Source organism: Rhinoraja longicauda, chromosome 12 (genome assembly GCF_053455715.1).
Source record: "Rhinoraja longicauda isolate Sanriku21f chromosome 12, sRhiLon1.1, whole genome shotgun sequence".
In the NCBI taxonomy this organism is placed as follows: domain Eukaryota; kingdom Metazoa; phylum Chordata; class Chondrichthyes; order Rajiformes; family Arhynchobatidae; genus Rhinoraja; species Rhinoraja longicauda.
The window spans coordinates 33,335,476-33,359,549 of record NC_135964.1 but is presented as its reverse complement, the minus strand read 5'-3'; the positions used below and the strand labels follow the sequence as shown (position 1 = coordinate 33,359,549).

The 24,074-nt window shown below is 41.3% G+C and overlaps 1 protein-coding gene across 3 annotated transcripts in view; it reads right to left on the bottom strand.

The window, feature by feature from the left end:
* Positions 1-547: 547 nt before the first annotated feature.
* Positions 548-24,074, bottom strand: part of wdfy2 (WD repeat and FYVE domain containing 2) — a 38,233-nt gene continuing 14,706 nt past the window's right edge. For 2 of the 3 annotated variants that reach the window (XM_078409444.1, XM_078409446.1), the window contains exons 4-13: positions 20,906-20,960; positions 18,632-18,782; positions 18,430-18,542; positions 16,285-16,411; positions 16,073-16,178; positions 13,254-13,355; positions 6,697-6,827; positions 6,558-6,584; positions 5,033-5,141; positions 548-1,273 (exon numbers count right to left, since the gene is read on the bottom strand). In XM_078409444.1, coding sequence (XP_078265570.1) covers positions 1,244-1,273; positions 5,033-5,141; positions 6,558-6,584; positions 6,697-6,827; positions 13,254-13,355; positions 16,073-16,178; positions 16,285-16,411; positions 18,430-18,542; positions 18,632-18,782; positions 20,906-20,960 — 951 coding nt within the window. In that variant the 3' untranslated portion in view covers positions 548-1,243. The remainder of the gene's footprint in view (positions 1,274-5,032; positions 5,142-6,557; positions 6,585-6,696; positions 6,828-13,253; positions 13,356-16,072; positions 16,179-16,284; positions 16,412-18,429; positions 18,543-18,631; positions 18,783-20,905; positions 20,961-24,074) is intronic. The other variant, XM_078409445.1, reaches the window with a different exon arrangement.

Sequence of the window (24,074 nt, the reverse complement as noted above, 5' to 3'; positions counted from 1 at the left end):
TAATCCTGCTTTATATCTATTGCACAGATGTGTATTTAGGTTCTGGTCATCCTATTGTCAAATGTTGCATTAAACATGCCTAGAGTTTGTATTTCTAATTTCTAATTATTTACATTTCAAATTCAAGAAAACACCGGGATTTCTCAAACTTAACTTCTGTAGTCACAGGTTGATTAAAGCATTGGAACATACATGGAATGTTTTAACGAATTTCACTTTGAGATAGAGAAAAGGACCATCCAGACAATTAAGTTTATACAAACAGCTGGAGCAACTCAGCGGGTCAGGCAGCATCTCTGGAGAGAAAGAATGGGTGACGTTTCGGGTCGAGACCCTTCTTCAGACTGGTTAAGGATAAGAAAAATTAGAGATATAGATGGTGATGTGAAGATAAAGAACAACGAGCAATGTGGAGATAAAGAAAATTGATTTTTTGCATATCTTTCATTCATTGGTCTATGCAAAAAATGATTTTTTTGCATATTATTCACTCATTGTTCTTTATCTCTCCACATCACCGTCTATATCTCTCATTTCTCTTATCCCTGACCAGTCTGAAGAAAGGTCTCGACCCGAAATGTCAACCATTCCTTCTCTCCAGAGATGCTACCTGTTCTGCTGAGTTACTCCAGCTTTTTGTGTCTGTCTTCGGTTTAAACCAGCATCTGCAGTTTCTTCTTACACAAATTAAGTTTATACCTTTTCCTTCACTGCAATCCTGTCATTAGTTTCTCTTTCCCTCTGCTTTGGGAAAATCCTATGTTAGCATTTTATGATTTCTCAGCAGACAACTGTACAACTATTGCAAAGTATATTACCAAAACAAAACCAGACATCTCTAACATCACGCTTATTCGCTCACCAGGAAGCGACAGGAAAAAAACATGAACACAAAGTCATGAACGGACAAGAACCTATCACCACAATATATATTTTTAAACAGCCAACAAAAATCAGTAACATCTACCAAAGAAATAACAGAAATTCACACAAACGTCTTAATTGTACAACTGACCCTCTTGAAAGCCATATTTCAATTCTTGTAGCCAGGATTTGCCAGAATCACTGTGCAACTTTTAAACTTCGACAGATACTGATCAAGGTTTGGAAGGCTGCTTTAGAAAATATCAAATTCCTATGTTCCCTGTCGAAGCCATAACTCTTCATTAGCGTTGCTGACTGATCCTCCATGAGCAGACTAGCGCATAGGACAGAATCCCTTACGATCATCAGCGAGAAGACATCACGACACCACAGGAGTCATATCCCAAAGCTGCAAGAAAGTATGTTCAAATTTCTTAATAAAATAAGCAACTGTTATAAATTTGTTTATCACTCAAATTTAATAAATTAACCCCCTCTCCCCCTTCCAGTATTTCGGCTACATCTATTATTAGCAGAGGTAACTGTATTGTGATAATGAGTTATTCACTCATTAATGGATAATGAGTATTTCAGACTGAATGCAAATTATAGACAATGGTGAATTCAACATTAACTCAAGAGAACTAAACCGTGGCTTTTTCAACAAAAACTAAAATCTATAAAGCAAAAAGGAAACTGATACGAGTCACGGTTTCCTTGCCTTTACTTGTACTCATGAATTGCATGATAAGAAAACAGATTCCAAATTAGTAAAGGGAGGAAATTTCCTGGAAGTATGTGGCATTGCAATCTTCTTTAGCAAGTGGAATTAGCATATTACGGACATTTTGATTCGATCCCAATTGAGGAGTGGAAAATGCCCATATGTGAATTTCTTAAAGGTGGGGCAAGACCATAGTCCACCAACTACCATGTGGTCTTGACAGAGCAAGGTCTTTGTTCAATAGCTACAGATTCCAAGAGGACTGCTGCCAGGCTCTACTGCACCAGCTCGGCACACACAGGGATGTGGACATAGTTGCACACGCTAAACACGTGCAGACCCATTCCACCCACATCCTCTTCCTTGGCTTCATGCCTCACCCAATCACTTCCCTGGATCAGTCCCCTTTCCTTAGTCTCCATTGCTCCTACCTCACCTTTCTCCCCTTCATATCCCCTTCCCTCGAATTCTTTCTCCTTCCTTTCCTTCTCGATCCCACTGCTCCCACATCACCAACCCCAGACATTTTCTAGGTACAGTCTACCTTCGTTATTATGAATCTCTTTGTAACGGATTTTGGTAATAGCAGACGAAATCTGTTGTAACCTAGGTGTTTGTTCGTATCAGGCAGCATTAGCATTTTATACAGTTATGAAATCGCAAGGATTAAAAATTGTTAAACAACCTTAAAAAAAAGTAGACTTGATGTGTGCCTGATGATTAATCTCCACCAGCAGAATATCAAAAATCTGATCATGAATGGAGAGATGCTGTAGAACTAGACTAGTCAACTGGTCAGTACTTGAGGGGAGGGGTAAGGAGGAGGAGGATAAAGATGGGCCGAAAGGAATGATGAAACCACTGCATGACCTGAACACCCCATTCATGTTTGAAAACATTAAGTATTTTTGGCTTGCTTCGAGTTAGATGATCTCGAGTTAGTTGATCGTCGTCTAATGTTAAGGTTGGTGGGCGACCTCTCTCGCCTGGAGGAGGGAGTGACGGAGAAACACCATTAATTCTGGGATCTGGGGCTTGAGGAGTCAGGAGATTCATCCATCTGTGGGCAGCAGTGGCGTAGCTGGGAGGCCCTGTTTCTGTGCTGTATCTCTAAACTAAGTAAATCTGAGAGCACAGCTTTATCGAATTGAGCTGTCCTCCCATTTCTGCCAGGAGTGCCAGCTTTGAGGTTCTTTGTTGACCTTCCGGAAACCACCCCATGGATCACTTGGTTATTGCAGACAATCGGCAATAATTGGCACCATTCCTTCCCCCCCCACCCCACCAATGGTCGTTTACAATGGTTTATGTAATAACTTCTTGCCCTTGGCCAGAGGGGTGGAGTGGTGTTCTGCTGTCTAGGTATCCCCAACACCCCTGCACTTTCCCTCCAAAGATGGTGTTAGCCTTTGACAAAGCTTCCTTTCAGCCTGCAGATAGAACCTCACCAGGTGGCGCCAACAATGGCTGCCTCGCCAACAGTCTGTCTGTCCCTTCCTTTATGTTTTAATAGTATGTGTTAAAATGTATGTTTTTAGTGTTTTTTAGCTTGTTATATGTGGGGGGTGGGGGGGGGGGGGGGAGAGAGTTGGGGGAAACTTATTCTAATATCTTACCTCGACGGAGATGCGATTTTTTTCCGTATCGTATCTCCGTCCGCACTGCGGCCTAACATCGAGGAGTTGGCGGCCTTTGCTGGAGACCGATTTCCGGAGCTCCACCGCAGGTGCCTGCGGACTTTAACATCGCGGAGCCCGCGATCCCTTTGCCAGGGATCGACCTCGGAACTCCAACCGCAGGTGCCTGCAGACTTTAACATCACGGAGCTCGTGGTCTCTGGTTAGAGACTGACTTCAGGAACTCCAAGCCACAGGAACTTTGACCGCCCCGATGCGGGAGTTTCGATCGCCCCGACGCGGGGGCTTCGATCCCCAGCTGCGGGAGCTTCGACCGCCCCGACGCGGGAGCTTTGATTGCCCCGATGGATGGTTCGACTGCCCGGACCGCGGGAAAATAAAGAGGAAGAAGTTTGGACCTTTTTGCCTCCCATCACAGTAAGGAATGTGGGGAATCTGCTGTGGTGGATGTTTATCTTAACTCTTATGTAGTTGTGTGTCTTGTTGCTTTTTTTTCATATAGCTGCATGGTAATTCGCATATCACTGTACCTTAATTGGTACACATGACAATAAAAGCCCTTTTTATACCTTGTGTCAAAAGCCCGGCAAGGTTTTGTAAGTTTTTTAATGTTTCTAACTAAATTAACCTGAAATATAATAAAAAAGATTAAAATTAAGAACATATTCAACAATTAAAATGTTGCCTTACTGCCTCAAAAAACATCGAGGCCAGTTATCCCTATTTAAATCAATGGATTATGCAAGTCCTTAGCTCCCCAAAACCGGGCAATACAGTGGATAGGATAGTAAAGGAGTCCAAAGGCATGCTTGCCTTCCTCATTTGGGGCATTGAGTATAAAAGTTAGCAAGTCATGCTGTAGTTTTATAAAACTTTGGTTAGACCACATTCTGAGTGGCATAAATAAAGTAAGTAGAGTGTTTTTCCTCAGATTGGAAATGTCAAATACCAGAGGGCAGAGGTATAATTTGAAATGGGGAAAGTTTAAAGATGTGCAAAGCACATTTTTGTTTACCCAGAGTGATAGGTGTCTGGTTGCTCTGCCAGGCGATGTGGTAGAAGCAGATATGACAGCAACGCACAAGGGGCATTCAGACATATATTAACTGGTAAGGAATATAGGGACATGTACCGCGTGCAGGTAAATGGCATTAGTTAAATTAACATCATGGTCAGTGCAGTCATGGTGGGCTGAAGTGCCTCCTGTGCTATTCTGTTCTATGATTCATTGACTCCCTACCAAGCCGGGCTGAATAGGAAGGCCAAACTGTATTCTGCAGCACAAGCCTGGGGAAATCCCCACTTGATCAGAGGCTCCATGCAGAAACCAGGAATGGAAATGTAGGGATATCACTCAGCACTCGGTCTTACAGCAGGTCTGCACAAGTCCATTGTCTATCTAAGTGCCCCTAAAATGTTGCTGTCATACCTGCTTCTACTATATTCCATGGCAGCATGTTCCAGACCTCTTTCACACTGTGTAAAAAATAACGTGCTTTGCACATCTCCTTTAAATTTTCCTCCTTTCCCCTTATTTATTGCAACTATCAAAAAACCTGGGCTTGATTCCGCTCCATCAAATGGTTTTATTAATCAACTAACACCAATTGGGATTGGATTATAAACATAAGGCCAAAGAGTCTAGTCAGATTGCTTATATTTCTTTAAAACTTTTTTCTAAGTTTGTCCAAGCTCTAAATGTATTACCTGTTATCCTGAGGAAGGGAGAATGACACATTAAGTAGTACAAGCTGATTTAAGTGACTAAACACAGATGGTGGGATGTCCTCATGCATAACTTTCTCACCTTGATTACCCGGTCATTCCCCGATGTCAGCAGCCAGCCTCTCGTTACATCAAATGCCATGTGGACCACTTGATGCTTGCTATCGTGGAAAGTTGCCGTGGGTGCCCGACTGTGCACAACAACGCATATCATGCACAAAAGCATAATCAAGAACAAAAAATTAAAAACTGGTGTTGAAATATCAAAAAACAAATTTGAAGTGAATTCATTCACCAATTGCACTATTTGGCACATGCAAAGCGAGCGATGATAGTCAAGGCAATGAAGTGAATTTTCTGCAATCAAGATGACTTCATATCTTTAATATTCAAAATAATAATAATAACAGAGATATTGCAATTCAGCTCCTCAGCAGAAATTAAGACATTTAAGGGAACTTTATTTATTGTGCTGAGATCTGGCTCCTGACTGACAGTCCTACTGAAACCTTCTCCATTTTTTAGCAAATCTTCAGATATACATCAAATTTAAATATTAACTGACTTTATCCACTTCTCATTTCACTATCCTCTCAATCTTTTCCTCCAGAGACTCAGCCATCTCACTGCTGTGCAATCTTACATCACAGTGGATAACCTCTGAAAAGGCTACATTCTCATACCTCACTACTCTTCCTTACAACACAATACACTAAAAGCCCTTCTCGGTCTCGGAGCATATCCTATTCCCTCAAAATTTATTTTATCTCATAACTAAGGTAATCTCCCTACCTTCCATCAACATACAGGAGGTAATTTTCAGCAACCATTTAACCTTCTAGCTTATACTTGGGATGTGGGAGCAGCACCTAGAGGAAACCCACTTAGTTGCAGGTAGAACAAACAAACACCGACCGCATTGACAGGATCTAAAGTCAAGATTAAACCTTGATTGCCTTTCAACCTTGGTCACTTCGTCCATCCCTGTCCATCTTATTGCTCCTTCACAGAAATAGGCCCTTCACCCCAGTTGATGCTGAATATCATGCACCCATTTATACTAATCCTACAGCGATTCCAATTTATTCTGCACATATTCCCATCAACACCCTCCAGATGCAACTATTCATTTGCATACATATGGTAATCTAGCAGACAGTTAAACTATCAAACCATGTCTTTGGGATGTGTGAGGAAACATGAGTACCAGGTGAAACCCACATGGTTACAGGGAGCTTGTGTAAACTCCACACAGACTGCACTAGAGCTCAGGATGAACCAGTTCAAATTCCATTTGGAATATTTTGGAGGACCAAGAACCTAGGTCACTAGACCTGAGGCAGGAGACCTACACTAGCTGTGGCATGGTGCCAACTTTTGCCTCTACCTCCAGTGGAGCTTTTTACTTCCACCCTGGGATACCTCATGTCAGATAGGATGTCCATTTTATGTCACCTGAGGAATTTTGTGGCAACCAATGTCATGATTAGAAGCAACAATTTTCTAACTCTGAAGCGGCAATGCTTCAATGTGGCAATGTGACAAGCAGGCTAATTCATTATAGGTCTAGTGCAACTTGCTCACAATACAATTTTGAAATATCCTACCAATTTTGATAAGTGTTGACAAGACATCTGCAGCAATCAAATGGAGTTTAAATAAAATCAAATCATCTTTGTTATACTAGTACTTTAAAAAAAAACAGACATTGCAATCATTTTCCAGTTATGTTTGAAATATACTCACTCCTCATCTGTTATTGATTCATAGCAGCTGTCACAGACCCTTACTTCAAACTCAAATCCCATCAATGGGATGGAGGATCGCTTGGAGCTACATTTCCCACATAGAGCTTTGCCACACTTCCTGCAGTGGTGCTGAAGCAAACAAAAGAGATAAGGTTAATGATATTTGCAAGAGAGACAGTCTGAGATTCAAAGTTAGGCTACAATTTAGCATTAACCCTGAAGACTGTCTGGCCAGGTTCAACAGCAGACAAAATATGAAAGGTGAAGTGTCATTGATTTGAAATTTAAACTGTCTCTCCCTCTCTCCAGTACTGCTTAACTTTCAGGGTATCTGATATTTTAAATTTTTATTTCAGCATCGGTAGCTTTTCAACTGTTTTATAACTATGAAAACATGTTAAATGTGTGCACTTTAGTTTCAAATGTCACGAGGTGATTTTGCCTTTTGTCTAAGATAATAAAAGGATGCCATTAATACAGAAACCATTTTCTCCAGTACGTTAAAAACAAGAGATTGAAACCTCGAATTACTTGGGATTCTCAGTGGCATTTCAGGAAGCACGTTAAGGGTATAAGAAACTTAAACTCCCATCTTAAAGGACTGCCAAGCTGGCGGAGGAAGGAGATGTTAAAAATTCAACGCTGTCATTTGTCAGAGCTGACGATACAGGTAAGCCTTGATCTGGAGAACAGACCTGAAGTTTAATGCACTTTGTTATTCCTATCTTAGGTTTGGGTTAGGAAATCTGGCTAAGGACACTAGAATATTGTCAAATTTGCAGAACACAAAATTTATTCTAAAGAGATCAAGGGATATGGGGAGAAAGCTGGAATGGCAGATTGAATTTGGATGATCAACAGAAGGGTCAAATGTTTTACTCCTACCTTTTACGTTTCTATGATTGCTTGGCACAAAAATCCCTAATATTTAAAGATTTAGGCAATGTAAGAAGCTGACACTTCCAAAACTTTTCATACAAAATTAACTAACAAAATTAGTATTTGCTCTTGGCCATTTTGCTAGCTCATTTTGTATGAAAATACAAAATGAACTAGCAAAGTGGCCAAGAGCAAATACTAATTTTATTAGTTCATTTTGTATATTGGACACCACAGAGGACGCCATCTCTCTGGCTCTTCACACTGTCCTGACTCACCTGGAGACACAGGGCACATACATGAGGATGCTATTCATAGACTATAGCTCTGCCTTCAACACGGTCATCCCCACCAAGCTCATCACCAAACTCCACCAGCTAGACCTCAGCTCGTCGTTATGCGACTGGATCCTGGATTTCTTGATGGAGCGACCGCAGGCAGTGAGAATGGGCCCGCACCTGTCCTCCACTATCACCCTGAGTACTGGCACACCACAGCACAGGGCTGTGTTCTGAGCCCCATGCTCTACTCCCTCTTCACACACGACTGTGTTCCTGCATTCGACACCAACACCATTGTCAAGTTTGCAGACGACACAACGGTGATCGGGCTGATCACCAATGGTGATGAAACAAAATACAGAGTGGAGGTGCAGAACCTGGCGGACTGGTGCTCAGATAACAACCTGTCCCTAAATACCACCAAGACCAAGGAGCTGATCATCAACTTCCATAGGTCACATAACGGGGAATACGCCCCGATCTTTATCAACGGGGACAGCGTGGAGAGAGTGTCCAGCTTCAGGTTTCTGGGCACTCACATTTCGGAGGACCTAACATGGTCCAATAACACTGCTGCGCTGGTCAAGAAGGCACAGCAACGACTGTTCTACCTAAGAACACTGAAGGAGTCTGGTCTACCCCAACAGCTGCTGACGACATTCTACCGCTGCACCATAGAGAGCATCCTAACACATGGCATCCCTGTATGGTACCTCAGCTGCACGGAGGCAGAGAGGAAAGCTCTTCAGCGGGTAGTCCATAGAGCTCAGAGGACCATCGGAACACAGCTACCAGCCTTGGAGGGCATCTACAACACAGCCTAAGAAAAGCCACCAGTATCCACAAAGACTCTTCACACCCCTGCAACAGTCTGTTCGAACTCCTTCCATCGGGCAGACGATACAAGGCCTTCTACGCACACACCTCCACTCAGGAACAGCTTCATCCCCAGGGCCATAGCTGCTATGAACCGGTCCTGCTGAGCCGGATGGTCACATCACACAGTGATCCGGCACAGATCTACTTGCACTTTATTCTGTTTTAAAACTGTTACAATTTGTTTCATTGGGTTGTTTAAATTAATACTGACTAGCTAATTAAATTATTGCATCATATGGGAGGCGCATTCCCAATCTCGTTGTACCCCTGTACAATGACAATAAAGATGTATTGTATTGTATTGTATTGTATTTGATGAACAAAATAACACGAATAAGCCACAAAGACCTTCACAACTGCAAAGTGGTTTAAAATTAAAAGGGCTAAATATTTTCTTCACCTGTACAATTTTGTCAGGCTAAATCAATGAGCAAGAGGGGCTCAGCTTCTGTGGTAAACAGCCCTCAAGCTCAATGGGAGGAAATGCTGGAAATGTTATGTGTATTGGTGCCAAGTAGATACTTCTGAGCTTTGCACAGTCAGCATGTACAAAACTTTGGCACATTTAGATTCAGAGCACCATGTGAAGCTTCACGTGCTCTTTGGATTAATTTACCTATTTGGCACAGGCCCTCAAATCCTTAGCATTCCCTGCACACTCACAGAAAGCAAATGCTACTGAATGCAAAAAGCCACCAATGGTGAACAACACTGATGTTGCCATGGAGAGTCTTACAGGCAATGCTGCCAGTTTCTGTAATTGGAGCGGATACTCAACCAATCTTTCTATGCTCTCTGAGACCGAGAAAAGACATACCGTGGAACTGGCAGAAATGCAGTGCAAGCAGCTTAAAACTGAAAGGTGCCAGTCGCAGCTGCTCCCACCAGAAGATTTGCCCTGGGAACAGTTTCTAAGTAGTGAATTCACACATACTCCATGCCTCGAAAGATTGGGGTTGAGATAGGAGAATAAAATAAAGCAGCAACATGCAATTGCAAAATGGTCTGCTATCGATATTATAAAAACAATAAATGAAAGACAAATAGTTTCACTTTGTATCTATCTATTGGCTTGCAAGTACAGTGCCCTCCATAATGTTTGGGACAAAGACCCATCATTTATTTATTTGCCTCTGTACTGCACAATTTGAGATTTGTAATAGAATAAATCACATGTGGTTAAAGTGCACATTGTCAGATTTTAATAAAGGCCATTTTTATACATTTTGGTTTCACCATGTAGAAATTACAGCAGTGTTTATACACAGTCCCCCCATTTCAGGGCACCATAATGTTTGGGACACAGCAATGTCATGTAAATGAAAGTAGTCATGTTTAGTATTTTGTTGCATATCCTTTGCTTGCAATGACTGCTTGAAGTCTGCAATTCATGGGCATCACCAATTGCTGGGCATCTTCTCTGGTGATGCTCTGCCAGGCCTGTATTGCAGCCATCTTTAGCTTATGCTTGTTTTGGGAGCTAGTCCCCTTCAGTTTTCTCTTCAGCATACAAAAGGCATGCTCAATTGGGTTCAGATCGGGTGATTGACTTGGCCACTCAAGAATTGACCATTTTTTAGCTTTGAAAAACTCTTTTGTTGTTTTAGCAGTATGTTTGGGATCATTGTCTTGCTGTAGAATGAACTGCCGGCCAATGAGTTTTGAGGCGTTTGTTTGAACTTGAGCAGATAGGATGTGTCTATGTACACTTCAGAATTCATTATGTTAATACCATCCACAGTAGTATCATCAATGAAGATAAGTGAACCAGTACCTTCAGCAGCCATACATGCCCAGGCCATAACAACCCCACCACCGTGTTTCACAGATGAGGTGGCATTTTTTGGATCTTGGGCAGTTCCTTCTCTCTTCCATACTTTCTCTTGCCATCACTCTGATATAAGTGAATCTTTGTCTCATCGGTCCACAAGACCTTTTTCCAGAACTGTGATTGCTCTTTCAAGTACTTCTTGGCAAACTGTAACCTGGCCATCCTATTTTTGCGGCTAACCAGTGGTTTGCATCTTGCAGTGTGCCACTGTATGTTGTTTCTTTTTTTTTTCCTAATCAGATGTGCAGCACTTTGGTCAACGTGGGTTGTTTTTAAATGTGCTATACAAATAAAATTGACTTGACTTGACTTGACTGTATTTCTGTTCATGAAGTCTTCTGCGGACAGTGGTCATTGACAAATCCACACCTGACTCTTGAAGAGTGTTTCTGATCTGTCGGACAGGTGTTTGAGAATTTTTCTTTATTGTAGAGAGAATTCTGTCATCAGCTGTGGAGGTCCTCCTTGGCCTGCCAGTCCCTTTGCGATTAGTAAGCTCACCAGTGCTCTCTTCTTAATGATGTTCCAAACAGCTGATTTTGGTAAGCCTAAGGTTTGGCTGACCAGTTTTATTCGTGTTTCTCAGTCACATAATGGCTTCTTTGACTTTCATTGGCATAACTTTGGTCCTCATGTTGATAAACAGCAATAAAAGTTTCCAAAGGTGATGGAAAGAATGGAGGAAAGATTAGGTGCTGAGAGCTGTCCAAAAACCTGCATGAAGAAGGCAATTAAAGACACCTGAGCAATTATAAACACCTGTGAAGCCATGTGTCCCAGTCCCAAACATTATGGTGCCCTGAAATGGGGGGACCATGTATAAACACAGATGTAATATCTACATGGTGAAACCAAAATGTATAAAAATGAAAATTTTGAATTATGCATCTCCTTAACATCTGCGAAAGTCACAAAATCATTGTGTACCACATTTTCATATGATTTCATATTAAAAATAGTTCTGGAATAGCAACCCTTGGTGATTTTTCATAGGATAATATTGTGAATTTATTAACTGAACATTCATTGCAATTATAGACATTTGTCATCCAGTCCAGTATAAATAATAGGTGGTAGACACAAAATGCTGGAGTAACTCAGCGGGACCGGCAGCATCTCTGGAGAGAAGGAACGGGTGACATTTCGGGTCGAGACCCTTCTTCAGACTGCATCTGCAGTTCTTTCTTACCAGTACAAATAATGTTAAGTTCTTTATCACCACCTCAAGTTAAACTACCATCCCTCTGAAATATTTTATTCCAGCAGGCTCTCAATTTTCAGATATTAATTTCCTATCCAGGCAAGAAAAGGAATTTGAATGAATGAATGAATGAATGAATGAATAAGTTTATTGGCCAAGTATGCATATACAAGGAGTGTGCCTTGGTGCTCCGCTCACAAATGACAACACAAACATACAGTTAACAATTAAGAGTAAAGCATAAACACATTAAAACAATAAGGATACACCATTACGGTCTAAACACGTGGGTTAAAATAAACCAGACCAAAAAAAGAGACTACAGGCTTTGGTTATTGAGTAGAACTATCACTCATGGAAAAAAGCTGTTTTTATGTCTGACTGTGGCTGCTTTGACAGTCCGGAGTCGCCTTCCAGAGGGAAGTGCTTCAAAGAATTTGTGGCCAGGGTGAGAGGGGTCAGAGATGATCTTGCCCGCTCGCTTCCTGGCCCTTGCAGTGTACAGTTCGTCTATTTTGCACTTACGTTCGAAAAGAACACCAGCATACTACAAGTTTGTCATCAGATTCTTATTACTCAAAAATGCCTATCTTTTTTGTGGTATTTTGGGAATATTGCCATTTTTTTGTACAAACTAAATCAGTGGCCTTGGATTTAACTTATTTCATGGACACCTATTGATCTTATTAATCCTGACACTTATTAAATATATTTTCTGTTATGATGGGTTCATTGGCACATCAAAATAAAAAGGCTACTCTCAAGTGAAGTAGATCTCAGCATCGGGCCACAAATGTTCTATTTAACGAACAGCTTAATCTTTTTCTGCACTGGAAATGAGGATTTAGATTTATCACCTGGATCAGTGAGGACAATTATCAAACTTTAGATGAATGAATTGGAAAGTTGCTTCCTAGAATAACAGATCGGTGGTGAGAATGAAAAATACTAGCTTTATATTGACATAACAATGTTTTGTTTGATGGAAAAAAAATACCATAATTTGCTACAATCTTGAAAATCAAAATTATATGCATGATTGAGCCTTGACTGGTAGACCTTGTTCATTTTTAATTGAACAAAGGAAGAATATTGCAAAGCTATGGTTCACTGAAAGATTAGTGTACATTATACACCTTGCTTTTCTCAATGCCTTACTGGCTAAGCTTCCAAAGTAATGTACTTCAGAAAGTGGAGCACATGTCTCACAGGAAACTAGTGCAAATTAACATTTATGATAATTTGCAAACACATGGAAGACTATGAAGGAGAAGTGTGACAAGGTACTGACAATTCCCCTAGTGAACAGCAAACAAGAAATAACAGGTGTAAATGAAGTTCTGGGGAGGAAGCAAAGAGGTTTTTATGTTAATCAGCTGAGCTACTTTCACAAATATTGCAAACTGTAGAACTCCAGTCTGAGTATCAGATTGAATTTGTCTTTCAAATTAAAAACATATAAATTGCAAAAAAAAATAGATTACCTGTCTCAAACCAATTTTCTTACTGTCCCACATTTGTTTGAAGTTCCAGAAGAAAGGCTGGTCACATTTCTGGCAGGAATCATTATCCAACCAATCAGGAGTCTAGCATCAAAATGGAGGAGAAAAGCAAACTCAGTCATTTATCATCTAGCCCAGATTTAAATCTATGGTAATTCTTCCTGAATAACTAATTAAATCCCTAAAACACAGGTTGAATGACAAAATTAGAAGACAAAAAAAACAAATTTATTTCTTCAAAGAGAATTCAACTCTTCTGCCAAGGTCTCATGGGCTAATATATTGGGGAATTGGTGGCTGTTCATTAAAGACACATGCGGCCAAAATCTCAGGCATTTTGTGCAAGATTAGCAAACAAACTCACCTCCTCTAACCTCATCTACTGCATCCAGTGTTCCTGACGTGGCCTCCTTTACATTGGTGACACCAAGCATAGAGCTGGCGACTGTTTTGTCAAACACTTGTGCTCAGTTCGCCAAGGCCCACTGGATCTCCCGGTTGCTAACCATTTTAACTCTGAAACATGTAGCGGCATATTTCATGGACCCGTCTGTTCCCACACTGACTTTTCTGTCTTGGGCTTCCTTCATTACCAGAATGAGGCCATGTGCAACAAGAAGAACAGCACCTCATATTCCCTAGAACAAGGAACTGTAGGTGCTGATTTACAAAAAAAGACACAAAGTGCTGGAGTAACTCAGCAACTCACGAAACATCTCTGGATAACATAGATAGGTGACGCTTCGGGTCGCAATGTCATATTCCCCTTGGGTATTTTACAACCCAATGGTATACATTGAATTCTCCAATTTTAGGTAATTAACCCAAAACCTCCTCCCCCCTCTTATCCCCTGTTCGTCCATGCCAAAAATGTTGCCTGACCCAGCTCATCACACCTGCCAGCACCTGGGCTGCACCACTCCAAACCTTTTTTCCATGCACCTGACCGAATGACTTTTAAATGTTATAACTGCACCTGCCTCTCCCTTTTCCTCAGGCAGCCGGTTCTGTACATGCACCATCCTCTGTGTGGATATTCCTCTATTCCTTTTAAAATCTTTTCCACCTCACGTCTGGTTTAGACTCCACAACCCTGGGTAAAAGACTCTTGATTATTCACCTTATCTATGCTCCTCGTGATTTTACAAATCTCTTGGGTTACCCCTCAGCCTCCCACACTCCAAGGAATGAAGTCCTAGCAGATCCAGCCTCACCTTACAACCCAAACCCTCTGGAACCAGTAACATCCTCAAACCTTTATCTTGACCGAAGGCTCAATATCGCTTGTCATCCAGGGTGCACTAATCCTGTCAGTCTTGACCTTCACTCTAACAGGAACATGTTGTCCCAAAACCCTCCCTACTTCATTTGAAAGCTTCTCACTTGCCAAACATCCTTTCATGTACAAGCAGCTTTTCTCAATCAACTTTTGTAGGTTCCTGTTAAATACCATCAAAACTAGCCTTGTCGAATTTAGAACTTTAACTTTAAGCCCAATCCTATCTTTTACTATAATTATTTTATAACTATAGAATAATGAACACTTGTCCCAAAATGCTCCCCCACTATCACTTCAGTCACTGGCCCTACATCATTTTCCATGAGTGGGGTCTTGCCCCCCTTTCCTTGTCGGACCATCTACCCATTGATTAAAACGTTTTCCTGAACACGCTTAAATTCCACCCCATCCAAGCCTTTAACATGATGGCACAATCCCAGATCCTTTTAGAAAGTTAAAATTCCCCACTATTACAAGCTTATAATTCTTGCGGCCATCTGTGACCTTCCTAAATATTTCCTCCTCTAATTTCCCCTATTTCAGACCCCCCCCCCCCCCCCCCCCGAGTCTGAAGAAGGGTCCTGACCCATGTCACCTCTCCATACCTTCCAGAGATGTTGCCTGACCTGCTGTCACTCCTGTGCTATGCTTTTTGTTTGTAAACCAGCATCCTCACTCCTTGTGACTAGCTCCTTCGTATTTCTCAATTCCATGTAAATAGCCTCATTATATGATCCCCCATGAATATTCTCTCCAAGTACTGCCATGATGCTCTCCCTCATCACAAAGCAATTCTCCCCCCACTCTTTCCTCCACCTCCATCTATCCTGTAGTATTTATACTCTGTTTCCAGTTCTCAACCATTTTTCTATAGCAGCTATATCCCATTTCCATGTATTCACAAAATGCTGGAGTAACTCAGCAGGTCAGGCAGCATCTCGGGAGAGAAGGAATGGGTGAAGTTTCGGGTCGAGACCCTTCTTCACCCATTCCTTCTCTCCCGAGATGCTGCCTGACCTGCTGAGTTACCCAGCATTTTGTGAATAAATCGATTTGTACCAGCATCTGCAGTAATTTTCTTTTATCCCATTTCCATGTGTCTATCCATGCCTCAAGTTCATCTGTCTTACCAGTCAGGACTCTTGCGTGGAAATAAGTGTTGTTTTATCCATCATTCTTTCTCCTCTCCCTGCTGTGTTTCTGTCTGTTCAATCCACTGAACCTGCACTCTTTATATATATTTTTCCATAACCTTCTCATCAGCCTCACTACTGCTTTGATTCCCAGCCTTTGCCAGACTAGTTGGTTTCCAAATGTAGTAGGAATGTTACATGTGTTAACCTATATAATGCAAATCTTAATTATTACAAATGCAATGATTTGAAACACTTTCTACTGCAAATTCCAAAACAAACACTAAAAGATGGAATGTTCACTGCAATTAGCACCCAATTAAGGAGACATTAAGATGAAAGTCTCCAATCTTTGTGTTGTCAAAAACGGAATGAATTATTTTGCTGACCTCTTGCCTCTTTACATCCATGTTCCACACAACAATCCCACCATCTGCACCACAAGAGATTAGCTGCCGAGTATGAACAGCGTAACAAAGGGACTGAACTTTGTCACTATATTGCAGAAACAAAACACAGTTAGCTAGAGCAGCACAATTGTAGTCTCTATTTGATAGGAAAAATAAGAATGTGCAAGTCAATGCAGAAGTTGCACACTCACTTGTGGCCTTGTAATTCAATAGCTGTTCCCTTTCTTCCTCCTATATCCCACATAATAATGGAATGATCAGAACTGCCCGAGAATAGCGTCCGTTGAGCTGGGTCCCAACAAAGTGCGGTGATGCTACCTGAAAGTTAGAAGTCTGTCCATGTAACTACATCCAATAACATTTGAATGGCATGAGGAATTTAGCAAACTTAATTTTTGATTAATGCTATTTTTTAATTTCCAGAAACCAGATCCAACCTTGAATTACACTTACAGCATCATTTACTTTTTGCTTTATGTTTATGATCATACTCTTGCCCTTATTCTTGTAAGTTCTTCATTTATTGTTCAAGCAAAGACTTCAAGTATAGATGTTTAAATGTAAATCCATCACACTTGTAAATGCTTCACTCTGTTTAGATATAACTTTAATATCAATCTTGAAATATCAGATTTTTCACCCCTCTGGATAAAATGACCCATTTCTGTAATTTTGTAAAATAGACACGACAACTAGAATTGAAGAGGCCCATGTTTTCCCAGTCAGGGTTAGTTTTAAACAGAAGTCACATTACAGGAGTTTAAGTCTTCACACTATTACCTCTATTAATTTGCATTCTAGTTTACAGAGAAATGAAACCAAATTACTTATTGATAATTTTAACAGTTTCTAACCTTCACAAACAAGTTACAGAAAAAAAGTCCAAATATTTGTTCAGAATAGTGTCAGTACGGTGGCACAGCTGATACAGCTGCTGCCTCAGTGCAAGAGACCCAGATTCAACTCTGACCTCCGGTGCCATCTGTGTGGAGTTTCTACATTCACCTGTGACCACACTGGTTTCCTCCAAGTGCTCCGGTTTTCTCCCACATCCCAAATACATGCAGGTTTGTATGTTAATTTGTCTCTGTAAAATTGCCCTTAATGCATAAGGTTTAGATGAGAAAGTAAGTTAATATAGACTAGTGTGAAGGGGTGATCAATGTTCAGCATGAATTTGCTGGACCATTTCCATAAAAAGACACAAGTGTCTCAAGAACTAACTCAACGGGTCAGGCAACATCTCCGGAGAAAATAGGTAATGCGATGGATAGGTGACGTTTCAGGTTGGAGCCCTTCTTCCATGCTGCACCATTCACTCAATCAAAACTAAACCATCTTAAATGTTTATTAGAAGAAAAACATATACAAAATATGCCTGGCTTTTTGAGCCAACTTTAGATTCCCTTACAGATTTACTCAGTACAGGTGGCAGTCACATAGATGCTGGCTGTGATGGCTGTGATGGCAGTGACATAGGCTGGCAGGGAAGGGATGCACATTGAGGCAAAGTATTGCGGTAGCTTCCAATGGCCCTTTATCTTAGAGACAGATCTCCATGAAAGGAAAAAGAGCAAACAACAATGAACTGTGTTTTCCCCCCAATTAGACAGTTATATCTAGAAGGAACCAGATATATTTCTTAACATGAAACAAGTCAAGGAATGTGGGGAGAAGGCAAGTTACTAAGTGGATGATCAACGATGGTAATGTTGAATGGTAGAACAAGCTCTTAAGCTGAATGGCCCGATCCTGCACCTATTTTCCATTTCTAAGATTTTCCCCTTTTTTTTCTGTGTCCTTTAGTTTATTAGTGACTTCATATAAACTACAGGTTCCGTCTTCTAGGTTCCATGACAGTATAAGCAAATACATTTATAGAAAAGACAGGATGGAATTGATTGCATTACATAATCTAATCAGGTATTTCCGAGACATAACCTCTCCTCTACCCTCACTACAAATGAAGTTCTAGAATTGCAACTAACATAAATCACACGGGACTGCTTCCTGATGTCATTCACTTGTAAATTATCAACATAACATTTGGTTTCAATTTAGTTTGGTGTTCTGCTCAATTTACTTGCATTTTAATTACAATAGCAACTGCTATCCTCCCGAGCAGCAAACCAAAATTGGTTAATAGTTGAAACATGACCAAAGTTTATCTAGAAATAGTCTGATTTCTATGCATGAATAATCTTGTACACCAATAATAAAGGGAAATATTATATAACCAATGATTGGTACTGTGAATTATACAATTATGTGCTCATTGGGCTGAGACAGTAGGGCAAATATAAACTCAATATAATGACAAACTCCACTCAGCTTACCACTGTGTCCTTTAAACGTTGTAACAACAGAACAATTGTCTTGTTCAAGCTTCAATATTGTCACCTGCCCAGAATAATCCCCCACAAAAGCATGTCGCGTTTCAATGTCAAATCTGAGAACATCAGTTATGGAAAAAAAATTCAAGGAAATAAATTTAGCAGAACGTGTTATAAAATAACTGATTATTTGTGTTGAGGATACTGCAGACACGAGGCTGAAGCAGAGGTTCGGTGGCTACCTAACCTTCGGCCACTCTCTGAACAATGCCATGTGAAACTCTTGTCCTGTCCTGTGCTCAGCACCCATTCCATTTCCAAGATAAATAGGACCATTGTCACTCGGTTCTGATGAGCTGGCAAAATAGAGAAAAACAAACAACAGTTCTTGAAAGCTCATGAATTTCAAACCAGCATTCAGCAAATGCACATGCGACAAACAGTGGTGATACCACTACCCAGAGCTTTCAGAGTAAAATCTGCTAATCAATAGCTGAGTGCCAACTGAACTGTGCTGAATAGTTTCTTATGACCAGGTATAATGAAAAGGAACAAAATGTTACTAATTATAAATTAATTAAAAAATAATACAAACATCTATTCCAACTTGACCAAAGCAAAACAGGTAGATCTTTAATGCTTAACAACAAGGATGAACAGAAGACTACTGTTAATTCTTCTTTTGCAATGTCTCTAATAATAAATATCAGAATGAAAAAGGCAATGCTTGCATAAGTGGGATTTGATCCTGCAACCTTTTCATACTCGACTCTGTGTTGGTAGACGCAATTACAAAGTTGGGTCAACAAAGAAAACAATCTTTGCCTGGGAGTGTTCCTCTACTCTAGGACTCCAATGGTATCTGAACAGGTAACAGATAGACGGCGACAGGACTGAAATTGAGGAAAAACATATCGATTGTACCCTTTGGTCGATGTATACCATTACATCGATGCTGAACCAAGGTTTAATACGATTGGTGTGGCTTCACAGCAGAGCTCGGAGGAATAATATGCTTGCGATGCCATTTAGTTGGGGTTTGAAGGGATTGCAAGTACCAATTCTCATCAATCTCCTGCCAGGATTGACTTCTAGTTCATCAAACTTCAGCCCCTAGTTAAAGTACAACTAAAAGTTCCACAGAGAGACACAAAATGCTGGAGTAACTCAGCGGGACAGGCAGCATCTCTGGTGAGAAGGAATGGGTGATGTTTCAGGTCGAGACCCTGTAGCTCAACAGTTCCATTTGGAACGACATAAATGTTCACTTCAAAAAAGTGCCACCCAAATTAACCCAGTGAGTTGAGTTGCAGTACTTTAAGTGCATCCTTAAGATGATTTGATCAATGTTTGTGATAGAAGTCAAATTCTTTTTTTTAGGCAGGTTATTTCAACTAAATAGGCTGGAGAGGACTAGTGGTCAGAATCTGAAGTTAAGCAAGGCAAGAACCATCAGTTCTTCTAAGGTGGTTCTTTTCCCAGAGAAAAGGGGATGTGAAATTGACTGTTCATGCAGTGTACACCAGCTGACTACATGCCTTCAAAGGGAGCTCAACCAATTTCCGACAGGTTTGGTAATCGCTTTCCCAAAAATGTACTGACAATATCAATGACACAAGTCACAGGTGCATGGTGAAGTCCAGTTTAAATAAGGAGAGAAAATTCCCAACTGCCTTTCCTCTCCAAAGGAATTGCTTTCAAAAACTGGATCTTCACTTATCACTGGGGGCAGCTGTCTGAAGCATGAATCTATAAATAGTGGCACAGACCAGGGTGCACTAATTAGTTTAGTTTAGTGACACAAATTGGAAACAGGCCCTACAGCCCACACCGACCACCGATCATCCTTTCACACTGGTTCTATGTTATCCCACTTCCGCAGCCAGTCCCTACACTAGGAGAAATTCTTGTGGGTTTTTTTAAACAGAGGACCATTAACATACAAACCCACGTCTTTGGGATGGGGTCGGAAACCAGAGCACAACACAGATACCCACACGATCACAGGGAGAACATGCAATCTCCACACAGAAGCACCTGAGGTCAGGATCAAACGTGGGTTTCTGGCACTGTGAGGCAGCAGTTCTACCAACTGCACCATTGTGCCTTCCTGAAAATCAATAGCCTTCCGTCAGAAAATCATCAGGATACGTTTTCAGGATATATGTCCCTGAATACAAGATGATTTAAAAATAATAATGTTGGGAAAGGAACTTGGGGATTTCAATATAGATAGGATGTCCCAGAAGCTTATTGCAACACTGACCTGCTACTTAATTTATCTTAGTGAAGAAAAACCTTATATATCTAGCTGGCTCTAAAACATAAGGTTTGCTCCAGATGTTTCAAAACATTTTGAAGCAGTAAGAATGAGTGTGGTAACAGCATCCTAGCCCTTGGTAGCAGATAAAAATACAATACCTTCTGACTTTAGTCTCTCTTTCTCTTCCCACTTTTGAAGAGTCAATAAGGTTCTTACCCAGGTAGTTCTTTGCAGAAGTCATTTTGTTGTAATCCTCCGACAAAATAAATTCCTGTCAGAAGATATAAAATTTAAGTTGCAAACTGCCCCTGATCATATCCATGTAGATGTAAACAAGTACATTGCCTGAACTAGCACTTTGCTTAAACAATGCCTCTTGGCAGTTACAATTTTAAGAAATCTTCAGACAAGTGGGGGCGGCCCGGTGGCAGAGCTGAGTTGGCAGCGGTAGAGTTGCTGCCTTACAGCGAATGCAGCGCCGGAGACCCGGGTTCGATCCCGACTACGGGTGCTGTCTGTACGGAGTTTGTACGTTCTCCCCTTGACCTGCGTGGGTTTTCTCCGAGATCTTCGGTTTCCTCCCACACCAAAGAAGTAGAGGTATGTAGGTTAATTGGCTTGGTAAATCTAAAAATTGTCCCTAGTGGGTATAGGATAGTGTTAATGTGCAGGGATCGGTGGTCGGCACGGACCCGGTGGGCTGAAAGGGCCTGTTAAGTGCTGTATCTCGAAACTAAACTAAACGTGCTGTCATTACAGTTTCTCTTTCTTTAAAAAGCTACAGGTTTAACCATCACCTAGCTGGTGCAATGGTGCAAATGGGATTTCCCAAGCACATGCTGGATTAACAACTAGTTAATGCAACCATAAATAGTTTCAAGATAGACACAAATTATCTTGAGACTGTGTAGGAAAGAACTACAGATGCTGGTTTAAATCGAAGGTAGACACAAAATGCTGGAGTATCTCAGCAGGACAGGCAGCATTTCAGGAGAGAAGGAACGGGTGACGTTTCGGGTCAAGCCTCTGGGGAAGGGTCTCAACCCGAAGCGTCACCTTCTCTCCAGAGATGCTGCCTGTCCCGCTGAGATACTCCAGCATTTTGTGTCTACCTTCGATTTAAACCAGCATCTGTAGTTCTTTCCTACACAGTCTCAAGATAATTTGGTTCAATATCAACAGAAGACAACTTAGAAGCCTGCAACAGCAATAATAAACATAGAAATATAGAAAATAGGTGCAAGAGTTGCCAGCACCGCCATTCAATATGATCATGGCTGACCATCTAAAATCAGTACCGCATTCCTGCTTTCTCCCTATATCCCTTGATCCCGTTAGCCCTAAGAGCTATATCTAATCTGTGGAATTCTCTGCCTCAGAGGGCAGTGGAGGCAATTCTCTGAATACATTCAAGAGAGAGCTAGATAGAGCTCTTAAGGATAGCGAAGTCAGGGGGTATGGGGAGAAAGCAGGAACGGGATACTGATTGAGAATGATCAGCCATGATCACATTGAATGGCGGTGCTGGCTCGAAGGGCCGAATGGCCTACTCCTGCACCTATTGTCTATTGTCTATTGTCTAACTCTTCAACTTTGCTGTCATTAAATCCTTTGAACAGTCAGGGTTGGTGAGTGGGCAAAAACTCAAACATGCTTCCATTAAATTCCAGCCAGAATGCCTCAATCTATTTATTTACTATTTTCAAATAGTCCAAGGAGAAAAAAATCTTCTAAATGTTTAATTGGACCAATAACATGCCCAACTATGCATTTGGGATCTCTGTTTCTAAAACAAGCACCTGTTTCTTCATGTTTTCCTGATAAATATATCCCCATCATTTGGCTCAATGCATCAATGCTCTACTACAAATAAGGCCATCAGGCCTCTGTAAAATGATGGACAGATTTTATAAAACGGATACAAAATAAAGTGCAAAATCAGAAATTCAAGATAGTCCAAGGGAATTCAGAAGAACCTTCTTTACCAAACAGTCCCGAGAAGGTGAAAGTTGCTACCATAGGAAGTTCTTGAAGCAAACAGGAAGATGCAAAGGGCCAAATGGTCAATTTCTATACCATTTACCTTGGGTCTGTCACACAATAACGATGGTTATTGTTGTTGTTGTTGTTTTTTGTGTGTGTGTGTGTGTGTGTGTGTGTGTGTGTGTGTGTGTGTGTGTGTGTGTGTGTGTGTGTGTGTGTGTGTGTGTGTGTGTGTGTGTGTGTGTGTGTGTGTGTGTGTGTGTGTATATATATATACACCCATACACACTATTTATTCACAAAATGCTGGAGTAACTCAGCAGGTCAGGCAGCATCTCAGGAGAGAAGGAATGGGTGACGTTGCGGGTCGAGACCCTTCTTCAGACTGATGTCAGGGGGGGGGACAAAGGAAGGATATAGGTGGAGACGGAGATAGAGGGAGAACTGGGAAGGGGGAGGGGAAGAGAGGGTCAGAGGAACTATCTAAAGTTGGAGAAGTCAATGTTCATACCACTGGGCTGCAGGCTGCCCAAGCGAAATATGAGGTGTTGTTCCTCCAATTTCTGGTGGGCCTCACTATGGCACTGGAGGAGGCCCATGACAGAAAGATCAGACAGGGAGCGGGAGGGGGAGTTGAAGTGCTCAGCCACCGGGAGATCAGGTTGGTTAAGGCGGACTGAGCAAAGGTGTTGAGCGAAACGATCGCCGAGCCAGCATTTGGTTTTGCCGATGTAAAGAAGTTGACATCTAGAGCAGCGGATGCAATAGATGAGGTTGGAGGAGGTGCAGGTGAACCTGTCTCACCTGGAAAGACTGTTTGGGTCCTTGGATGGAGGTGAGGAGGGAGGTAAAGGGACAGGTGTTGCATCTCCTGCGGTTGCAGGAGAAAGTGCCCGGGGATGGGGTGGTTTGGGTACGAAGGGACGAGTGGACCAGGGAGTTACGGAGGGAACGGTCTCTGAGGAACGCAGAAAGGGGAGGGGATGGGAAGATGTGGCCAGTGGTGGGGTCCCGTTGTAGGTGACTGAAATGTTGGCGGATGGTGGGGTGGAAGGTACACTATATATACACACTGAACCTTTTTTTCTCTCTCGTGTATCATATTGTTTACAGTGTACTACGTTTACAGATTCTGTTGTGCTGCAGCAAGCTTCATTGTTCTATCTAGGACAAATGACAATAAAACAGTCTTGACTACAAAACTACCAAACTGCCATAAAAAAACATCTGGTCTCAAATACCCGTCGGAGTTGTGTCAAATCAAGAGTGTTTAATTTTCATTATGCACTGACAACGGAACAATGAAATTCATATTTGCAGCAGCATAACAAGCCTGTAACACAATACACATGGATAACATATAATAAACAAAAAAATAATGTAATAACCCAAATGTTAGTGT